This window comes from Elephantulus edwardii, unplaced genomic scaffold, assembly GCF_000299155.1.
Source record: "Elephantulus edwardii isolate Elephantulus edwardi_28Jun2011 unplaced genomic scaffold, EleEdw1.0 scaffold00056, whole genome shotgun sequence".
Taxonomy (NCBI): domain Eukaryota; kingdom Metazoa; phylum Chordata; class Mammalia; order Macroscelidea; family Macroscelididae; genus Elephantulus; species Elephantulus edwardii.
Genome location: NW_006399806.1, coordinates 6,043,114 through 6,053,977, shown reverse-complemented (window position 1 = coordinate 6,053,977; position 10,864 = coordinate 6,043,114). Strand labels below are relative to the sequence as shown.

The 10,864-nt window shown below is 38.7% G+C and overlaps 1 protein-coding gene across 1 annotated transcript in view; it reads left to right on the top strand.

Moving 5' to 3' along the window:
* The window catches only part of DYNC2H1 (dynein, cytoplasmic 2, heavy chain 1), a 440,751-nt gene that overhangs the window by 262,419 nt on the left and 167,468 nt on the right, over positions 1-10,864 (top strand). The window contains exon 70 of the mRNA XM_006887344.1: positions 1,137-1,226. Within this exon, the coding sequence (XP_006887406.1) occupies positions 1,137-1,226 (90 nt within the window). The remainder of the gene's footprint in view (positions 1-1,136; positions 1,227-10,864) is intronic.

Genomic DNA, 10,864 nt, shown 5'->3' with positions numbered 1-10,864 from the left:
TCAAATCAGATCTGACTGGTACAGGAGGAGATTGTCCCTCCTTCCCCGGCAGAGCATCTGGTGGATTCGAACCATGCACCTCTGGGAGGGTTCCTTCTATTTTATATATGGCCTCTATGAGTTGGAGTAGACTCCATGGTACCCATTAATGCCTGCTAATTTCACAACTGATTTATTCTAAACTTATTGCAGAACTGAGTTTCCTGACATGTGTATTCTCCAAGTATCATTTGTAGTATTAGTAAAATGTAAGTCTAGGTAAAAGTACAACTTTCCTCCTCACCTCTACCTCAAACATCTTTTCATTGTCAGTGGAAGAGACATCAACGAGACATTGTAGAATAGCACCTTGACTCACTTTGTGTTTTACAATAGAATTACAAAAGCAGATTAAAACTAAATATATATATATATATATATATATGTTTCTTCAGTATTTTAAAAAATTTTGTCATTATTTAAGCAGAAGACCATGATTTAAGAATGTTTAGGTTCTCATAATGAAGCTGACAATGTTTTTTGTAGATTCATTATGTACATAATGGTTTGAGGCTAGATTGATAATTATATAAAAATAATATTTATGACTTTAACTACCATTGATCCAGATAGTATTTTTAATGCCAGTAGAAATGAAAGTGATATATTGTTTTTCTTGTTGTTATTATGTGCTGGCGTGTTGGAACTGACCTATAGCTAACTCTCCAGCTATAAATCAGAGGCACTAAATCACATGGCAGCTGGTGGATTCGCTTGCCTTTGGGATTGTAGCACAGCATCTTACCACTAGGCTACCAGAACTCCAAAATACATTTTGTATTGTATTATAAAATACTGGTTTCAGTTTTTTGAAAGGTTTAATTCAAGATATAAAGAAAAGCACATCTTTTCCCAATTATGTTATTATACACATTTGACAGATTTATTGGTTTAGTCTCTTGGAGTTGTTGTTGTTGTTTAATGCCGTCGAGTCGTAGATGACTCATAGCGACCCTATGGCCGGAGTTAATGGACAAAAATTCTCGTTTATCTAGTTTTAAATTTGGAAGAACAGTATATAAGAGTGATACATGATTCCTGCCTGTTAAATATATACCCATTTCTTATAGTTTTTGATTTTCAAATGTCATTTACAGGATTCAGAAAATACAGAGCAGAGAATCCAGTCTCTTATCAACTCATTAAAGCACATGATATATGAATATATATGCCGCTGTCTGTTTAAGGTAAGGAACATTATATTATTAAGTATAAATGACTAACTCATTTTTAGCTTTCTTGAGTATTTACAGTTCTATAACTTTTACCTAACAGCATTGAAATTGACATTTCTGGTAAATTATTTTTGTTGTTTTTGTGTACCATTGATTCAGATCTAACCTAAAGATGACCCTCGGGCAGGTTTTCAGAGGCAGTTAATTGTACAGGAGGAGATTGTCCATCCTACTCCTGCAGAGCAGCTGGTGGATTAGATTGCTTGCCTATGAGATTGCAGTGCAGTTTCTTGCCACTGGCCACTATAGTCACATTACTAACTAGTCATTACTAACTAGAATGCACTTGTGGCTGTGGTGGGGAGCAAAGTGTTAGTGATGAAAGAAGTGCACATGCTACATTAGGGGGAGTCGCTCTAGGAATGGCAGTGGGCTATCTAGTTCATAATCTAGTTCACTGCAACAAGATCTGTATTTTGAGCTGCATAATTCCTTATTCTTTGCATGGCAGGGTGCTTAAACAGATTGTTGGCTTCTGTCAGATGATGCCAGCAGCCCCTCTTCCTCACAGATTCCATAGCTATGAAAGCCAAAATGTCTCCAGACATTTCCAAATATTACCTAGGTGAGGGAGCAAGTCTTTCCTTATTCATAGTGTTAAGAAGTAAACTAATGCCTGGTCCTGAATTGTGTGAGAGAAATGTGTTGTAGTGGAAGTCCTAGTTGAAGTCAGTGTCTCTCTTGCTCTCTCACACATGCGCGCGCGCACACACACACACACACACACACACACACACACATCTTGGAGATTTTTGAATATTAGAGGAAATATTGTTGATTTTGCTTAGTAAAAACAAATTAATTTTGTAAATCTCCATCTTGGATATAGTGTAAAGCATGTTAGTAAACAACTTATTAAAGACAGTGAACTTATCACTAGCATATCCCTTAAATGTCTTCATCAAGAAATGGCATTGGTATACTCCTTAAATTTAAATTTTTCCTCCTGCTGAGTAAGGCTAGTGAAACAGAAGTCCAGGCTTTTCTAATGCAATCAGGGAAGGATGTTTATTAAGGAAAACACAAAGAGAAACTACTTTGCAAGTATGGTCCTGAAGGGCTGAAGTTATGCTAGCCCCTCATTCACAGAATGAAAGAACTGGAGGTGGGAAGGAGTTTTCTGTTAAAGGAAGGTGGGGAATTCTAAGAAATGGCCTGTATGGGAGGCATTAGGTGATACATAGGTGCCTGCCCAGCTAATTCTCCGTAATAGAAATGGTTGCAGAGGCTTTTGGGTGAGAGACATCATTTATTAGGAGTTGGGGCTCTGTGTAGCAAGGTCTTCTCATTTGATTCCCATGTTTGGTGAATAGCTTAAATACTTGATTGGAAAAATCATCTCTCCCCACAAGTTATATTTCTGTCTGTGTTCCAGGAAGTGATTTGAACTGGTCTCACTTCATATCATGTTTAAGAACCTATTGAAAACCAGGGGAGGATTAGCAATTGTCAGATGTTAATTGATTTGCTGAGTTTGTGGTATTAGAGGATATAGAAAAGTGATGAAGTGTAAAATTCCAAGGAGAGCTGTAGCCCCCCCACCTCAAATAGAGATAAATAGAATTATATGGCTCACTAGTATGTTGTTGTTATTGTTGTTAAGTGCCGTCGAGTCGCAGGCGACTCATAGTAAACCTATGAAGGAGAGTCCTCAACGCTTGGGTATCTTTCATCCTCTCTCCACGTTCATAGGGTTTCTGGAGGCAAGCTATTACGGAAGTGTATGCCACTCCTCCTTCCAAGCTTGTTTGAATCAGGGAGCTCCGCCCCACTCTGTCCATATTGGGTAACCAACCATTAATGCATTTGACACATCAGTATCACAGTGTGCAGCCTCACAGCAACCACAAGTTCCTGCTGTAGGGCAACTTGTACACCAGGGCTATATGACCTAAAGGAATGTCTGAACAAAAACAATGAAAGACAAGCCTGAGGGCCGCGAAGTGATTGCATGGCTTTCAGTCCACTGGGCCAGCTGATCTCTCTCTATGTTGATGTTATTGTTGTTAAGTGCCATTAAGCGACCCTATGAAGGAGAGTCGTCAATTCTTGGATGTTCATTGGGTTCTCAGAGAGAAGCTATTATGGAAAAGAAAAGAAAAAAAATAGAGTTAATATAATCTTCAAAGTGGAACAGTAATTTTTATTAGAGTTGTTCTATTGAAGATCTTAACACAGAAGATAAATCTTTTAAAATACCTTTCAGCACTTGGAGAACTGATGCAATCAGTGACTAAAGAGTTACAATTTAGCATTTCTGTAGACTTTATTTCTTTAATGAGAACTGTTGGCTTATATTTTCTTTTAATGGTCTTGTAACTACAATTTAGAAAACCACCTTTTTGGCTTCAATATTAAATTTTATAAAATTAAGATTTGTAAGCAGCTGCTCTTAAATGCCATTTTGTCAGAGATATTATGTAAAATGTTATAATCTTAGGCTATGAGGATGATCTTCATAGTGTTAGAGATTGGTTAGTTATCATTTTCATAAAATCACTGTCTTTATAATTCTTCCTGCAAAGATTAATAACAGACTATTCATAAGAAGTCTCAGGTCAGTGAGAATTGCAGTGGGAAAGTCGACTGTCAGAGACCTGTGCAAGGTACTGATGAGCAACCAGTCTAGAGACTAAGGTGTACCTGATACAGGTCGTGGTCTTTGAAATTACTTGCTATGTATCAGAGAGCTGGAAAATGACTAGGGGATGATTGAAGGAGAGTTGATGCCTTTGAGTTTTGATGCTGGAGAAGAGTATTGAATAGACCATGGACTGCTAGGAGAACAAACCAGTTCGTCCTGGAGAGGGTGAGGCCAGGCTGCTCCTTGGAGGAAAGGATTCTGAAGCTCCATCTGATATACTTTGTACAAGTTGCAAGGTTGGATCAGTCCTTGGAGAGAAACACCATGCTTGGGAAGATGGGGGGACAGCGTAGGAGAGAAAGACACTTGATGAGATGGATTGATTCAGTCACTGGAATAATGGGGATAGCATGTTGGAGACAATAAGATTGGCAAGGGATAGAGCAGGGTGTAGGGCTGTTTTACATAGGGTGGCTCTGAGTTGCAAGCAACTTGATAGCACAGAACAACAACAACAGTCATTATCCTCTAATCCTGATGCCATATTTCTCTTCATGGAGCCCAGCCTCCCAGAAAATCTGTTCTGCATATAGATTGAAAAGGTATGGAGATAGGACACATCTGTGGTGTACACGCTTCCCAATTTTGAGCTATGCAGTATACCTTTGCCCTGTTTTGACAATGACTGGGATTCCCATTCTTCTCAGAATTAGCCACAGCTTGTTGTGGTCCACACAGTCAAATGCCTTTGCATAATCAATGAAACATAGATAGACATTCCACTGGTACTCCCTACTTTCAGCTAAGATCCATCTAACATTAACTACAATATCCCTAGTACCATGTCCTCTTCCAGGCCCAGCCTGCACTTCTGGCAGTTTTCTGTCGATGTTCTGTTCCAGTTGTTTTTGGATAATCTTCATCAAAATCTTGCTTGCATGCAGTATTAATTATACTGTTTGATAATTTCCACTCTCTGTTGGATCATCTTTCTTTGGAATTTGAACTAATACAGATCTCTTCCAGTCAGTTTGTCAGGGAGTCGTCCTCCAGATTGCTTGGCACATCTTGGTGAGCACATCAAGGGAAGCATCTGTTTGTTAAAATATATCAATTGGTATACCGTCAGTTCCTGGTCCCTTGGTGTTTGTCAATTCTTTCAGAGCAGATTGATCTTCATTCATCACCAGAGGCTCTTGCTCATACATTGTTTCATGAAATACTTCTGTGTCCGCCAGTTCCTTTTGGTACAATGACTCTGTGTACTTTTCCCATCTTCTTTTACTACTTTCTGATCATTTAATATTCTGCCCAAATAATCCTTAAATATTGCAACTTGAGTCTTGAATTTGTTTGTCAGTTCCTTGAGCTTAAGAAATGCTGAGTGTGTTTGGCCTCTTTGATCCTCTGACTCCAGTTCTTTGCACATTTCCTTACACTACTTTACTTTGTCGTCCCACGCTGCCCTTTGAAATCTTCTCTTCAGTTTCTTAATATCTTGATTTCTTCCTCTGCTTTGGCTTCTTGGCACCCCAGTGCAATATTCAGAGTGTCTTCTGATGTCCATTTTGGTTTTTTATTCCTCCTCTGTCTTTGTAAAGTCCTTTCGCACTCTTCCTGGATAATATTCTTGATACCCTCCCATAACTCATCTGTTCTCCATTCATTGGTGTTCAAGGCTTCAAACCTGTTCCTGAGGTGTTTTTGATATTCAGGTGGGATAGACTCAAGGTCATATTTTGGTTCCCGTGGAAGGGTGGAGGGACAGCACAGGAGAGGAAGACATTGGATGAGATGAATTGATTCAGTAACTGGGGTAATGGGAGTCGGTGTGTCAGAGAAAATAAGATTGGCACAGGATAGAGCAAGGTTTAGGGCTGTTGTGCATAGGGTTGCTATGAGTCTCAGGCGACTCCAGGACACATGACAACAACAACAGTCAATATCTGTTCTGGCAGCTAAAAATTTGGCCTAACCCCCCTACCTACTCAGTGAATTCTTTTGAAATGTAAATTAATTTTAGATTCTTTGTTATTTAAACCAAGGTATAATAATGTGGTGTTAGCCTACAAGTTGGTTTTTTTAAGCCATTAAGAAGCCCTCTCTGATCTCCAACTGCCTTAACTGCAAACACATGTTCTTGCAAATCAGCATGAGCTGTGAGACTAGGATAAGAGAAAGGGTGCTTTTCACACTGAAAAGGAAGACTTGAGTAGAGAAAGACTTGAGGTGAGCAAGGCTTGTGATGGCAATGCCCTGGTAAGAGTGAAATCCTTGTGGTGGAGAGACTGTGGCATTCTTGTGGAGAAACTGTGACAAGGTGTGATTTGAGGCTATTTCCATTTGTACTGGCTACAGTTAAAGATTTGCCTGTTCTTACTGGATGTTTGAAAGAGAAACTGACTTAAAACTTTTTTGAGGCAGACTGTTGTGGATGATTTGGATTTGACTGCTGAACTGAAACTGGAGCCTGGACTTAGGAATTGTGCCTTGTAACTGTTGGGCTAAACCCTGGACATACATTGTTAAATATTTGTTTGCCTCTCCCACTCATTTTTTCTAATAAACCCTGTTGTTGTTTCCTTAACTGTGAATCTGTGAGTCAGTAACAAATATATGAATCTCTTGCTGCTGGTAGGTCCCATTGAGGCACCATGGAACAGGACAATTGGCTCTTTATCTGTGTTCTACTCTGGGGCAGTGAGTGACTGTGCTATTCTCACTCCCTCTGGACTTTTCAGAGGTACACTTATGGTGCTGTGCCTCCATTGCCCGTTTTTCCCCTCTTTAGACAAGTGTTTTGGGTATTAACTGGACTTTGAACAGGAAAGAAAAGCTCTTCACCAATTTTGAGTAGAATAAAACCATTTAGCTGCAGAAAGGATTAAATTGGTGCCTGTAATTTTGGGGTATGTGGATTAGAAAAAGCTTTTGAAAGAAAATATCTATATTTAATAAGAAACATTTATTCCACACTAATAATCAGATAATATACTGGGATTTTGTTTCATTTGCTTAAGAGTTAATATGAGAGAAGAAGTTTGGAAGTCATGCTCTGATGGGTTCCTTTTCTTCTTAGTAATAATTTAAAGAAATTTGCAATGGTATAGAAATAATATTCCCTAGGGCTTGAAGAGAGATTTGCAAATATTTTGTAAATGTATGCCTAAGCAGCTCACTTAGCCTTTTTAAATGAACTTGTTGGTTGATGAAGTAAAATTTTGTTGGGTGTTATGTGTTAAAATGAAATATTAACATTTTCTCGTGATTGAGTTTCTCTTCTAAATCATTTAACTCAGCTTCTGGTTGGGATTTATTTTTTTTTTTTACCCAATTAGGAGGGCTTTTAGCTTTTTTTTTTTTTTAAACTTAGATAGCTAGATCTCAGTTAATATTGATTATTGTGTACCAAGTCTGAATCCACACACAGCTGACTTCCCAGTGGGTTTTCAGAGGCTCTAAATTGCTCAGGAGATTGCCCATATTTCTCCATTGGAATAACTGTTGAATTTGAACTGCATGTATTTATTTGGGCAGTACAACTCCTTACCACTAGGTTACCAGAACCATATACTGTTTTTGTTAGGTGCCATCAAATCAAATAGAGCTCATTGTGACCCTGTGAGCAGCCTCCAGAACCCTGCCCTATCCTGTGCCATCTTCATCGTCTCTCACACACTCAAGACCATTGCTGAAATCACTATATCAATCCATCTCTTTAGAAGTCTTCCCCTTCTTTACTGACTTTGCACATTTCCAAGCACGATGTCCTTTATTAGGAATAGCTTCACCTAGTTCCATGTACAAAGTATGAAAGGTGAAGCTTTGCCATCCTTTCTCAAAGGAGCACTTGGACTGAATCTTGTCCAAGACATATCAGGTTTTGATTTTGGGGTCTTTTTGGCAGTGTGTATCTCTAACATCACAACTCAAAGGCATCTATTCTGTCAACTTTATTCATTGTCCAGCTCTCTGATGTGTAGCAGGTAAATCAGTCGCAACTTAGTTTTCAAACTGATTTTATTCCTCTTCAGCATTTTGGAGAGGTCCATGACAGCAGACTTCCTCAATGCAGTATGTCTCCTGATTTCTCCCCTCCCCCCCAATTTATTTATTTTTTGTCTCTTGATTTCTTGATTGTTGATAGTAAGGGTGTTGATTGTTAATCCAAGAAGATTAAATCATTGATATCTTAATTTCTTTCTCCAGCTATTTTAATGTTGACTGTTGTTCCTGTGGTAAGGATCTTTGTTTTCTTGATTTTAAAATGTAATCCATACTGAAAGCTGTAGTCCTTGATCTTCTGTAGCAAGTAGTTTAATATCCTCCTCACTTTCAGTAAGCAAAGTTATCATCTGTATATTTCAGGTTATTAATGAGTCTTTCTTCAGTCCTGATGCCACATTCTTCATCATAGAATTCAACTCTTGAATTATTTGCTCAGCATACATATTGAGTAGATATGGAGAAAAGATACAACCTTGATGCATACCCTTCCTTATTTTAAATTAGGCAGTGTTCCCTTGTTTGGTTCTGACATCAGGTTTTTGGTCTAGGTATGGATTTCATATAAACACAGTTAAGTGTTCTGAGATTCCCATCTTTCTCTATGTTATCCATAAGATCATGATTTGTTATGATCTATACAGTGAGATACATTTGCATAGTCAATAAAACACAGATAGGTGTTCTTTAAATAAAATTTTATTTTAATGGTGATTTTAATTAGTTTACAAAAAAGTTAGATTTTCATTCATTTACTGTTGCACATTTTACCTCTTCTCCTTTCCTTCCCCACCCCCAGTTCACTTTTTTGTTCAAATTGTTTTTAATAAAATTATTATTTTATGCAGCTTTAATTACAAAGTTCATATACATTAATTTTGACACCAGGTATTTCTTAGTTCCTTTACCCACACCTCCATCTACCCATCATATTGTGCAACCCTACGATTACACCCCTGCCCATCGTTACCCCTCTACTTCTACTCTCCCCCCTTTGGATCTTCATACACATTTTATTAGTTATCTTTCTGTTTCTACAATAATGGTATTAAACAATATTTGTCCTTATTTGATTGAGTTAGTTCACTCAGCATAATGCTCTTGAGTCTCTCCCAAGTTAGGTAGTGATTTTAAAAATCATTGCTCCTGCATTCTGCATAGTATTTCATCATGTGAGTGTACCATAATTCTGATAGCCAGCAGACACATGAAGAAATGCTCAAAATCACTAGCAATAAGAGAGATGCAAATTAAACCACAATGAGGTACTATCTCACCCCAGTAGTAATGGTAAAGTTTAACAGGACAGCAAGTAATAAATATTGGAAAGGATATGGAAAGATAGGAACTCTCAAACACACTTGGTAAGATTGTAAATGGCACAACTACTCTAAGAAGCGGTATGGCATTTCCTCAAAAAGCTGAAAATATAAGTTCCATATGACCCAGCTATTGCACCGCTCGGAATATTGTTGTTGTTGTTGTTATGTGTCATCAAGTCACTTGCAACTCATAGCAAACCTACATACAGCAGCTCTGAGCCAGCCCTGTCCTGAGCCAGTCTCACTGATTCTCACACACCTACCCCCATTGCCCTAGTTACTGTATCAATCCACCTCATCCAGTGTCTTCCTCTCCTGTGCCGTCCCTCTACCCTTCCAAGCATGATGTCCTTTTCTAAGGATTGGTGTCTCCTGGCCCCAAGCCCAGAGTATGTGAGACAGAGCTTCAAAATCCTAGTGTCCAAGAAGAAATTTGGTTCACCCTCACCAACACAGACCTATTTGTTTTCTTGACAGTCCATGGTATGTTCAAGACTCTTCTCCAGCACCACAACTCAAAGGCATAAATTTTTCTTCTGTTATCCTTAGTCATTGTCCAGCTCTCTGATGCATAGCAAGTAATTGTGAAGACCATGGCCTGGGTCAGGCATACCTTAGTCTCTAGACTGACATCATTGTTTTCTAGTACACTGGAGAGGTCCCTGACAACAAATATTCCCAATACAATTCATGATTTGAATTACTGACTTCTGGTGCCAAGAATGTTGGTCGTGAAACCAAGCAAGCTGAAATTCTTAATAACCTCAATCTCTGCTCCATCTATCATGGTGCTGCCAGTTGACCCAGTGGTGAGAATCTTTGTCTTCTTGGTGTTGAGCTTCAATACATATTAAAGACTACAGTCCTTGACCTTTTGTAGCAACTGCTTCTGGCCCTGTATGTTTTAAAAATTAAGGTTGTGTCATCTGCATAACATAGGTTTTTGATGAGTCTTCCTTCTATCCTGATGCCATATTCCTTCTCATACAGCTTCTGAATGTTCTGTTCTACATATAGATTGAAAAGGTAAGGGGGCAGGATGCATCACTAACACACTCCTTTTTTTTTTTTTTTTACTCCTTTTTTTATTTTGAACGATGCAGTGTTTCCCTGCTCTGTTCTGAGGATTGCTTACTGGTCCAAGTATAGGTTGCACTTAAGCACAGGTGTTCTGAGATTCCCATTTTTCTCAAAGTACCACATTTTGTTGTAATCCACAGTCAAATGCTTTTGCATAGTCAATAAAACGTAAATGGATAGTCCTCTGGTACTCTTTACTTTTTGCCAAGATTCATCTCACATTGACAGTAACGTCTCTAGTATCATGAACTCCTCTAAACTCAGCTTATATTGTTGTAGTTCTTTGTCAATGTACTGTTTCAGTCATTTTTAGGTAATCTTCAGCATGATTTTTTTTGCATGTAATATCAGTGATGTTGTTGTTGTTATGTGCCGTCGAGTCGTTGCCGACTCATAGCGACCCTATGCACAACAGCCCTAAACCGTGCTCTATCCTGTGCCAATCTCATTGCCTTTGACACACTCATCCCGATTACCCCAGTCACTGAATCAATCCACCTCATAGAGGGTCTTCTCCTCCTGCGCTGTCCCTCCACCCTCCCAAGCATGATGTCCCTCTCCAAGGACCCGTCCCTCCTGGCAACATGTCCAAAGTATGT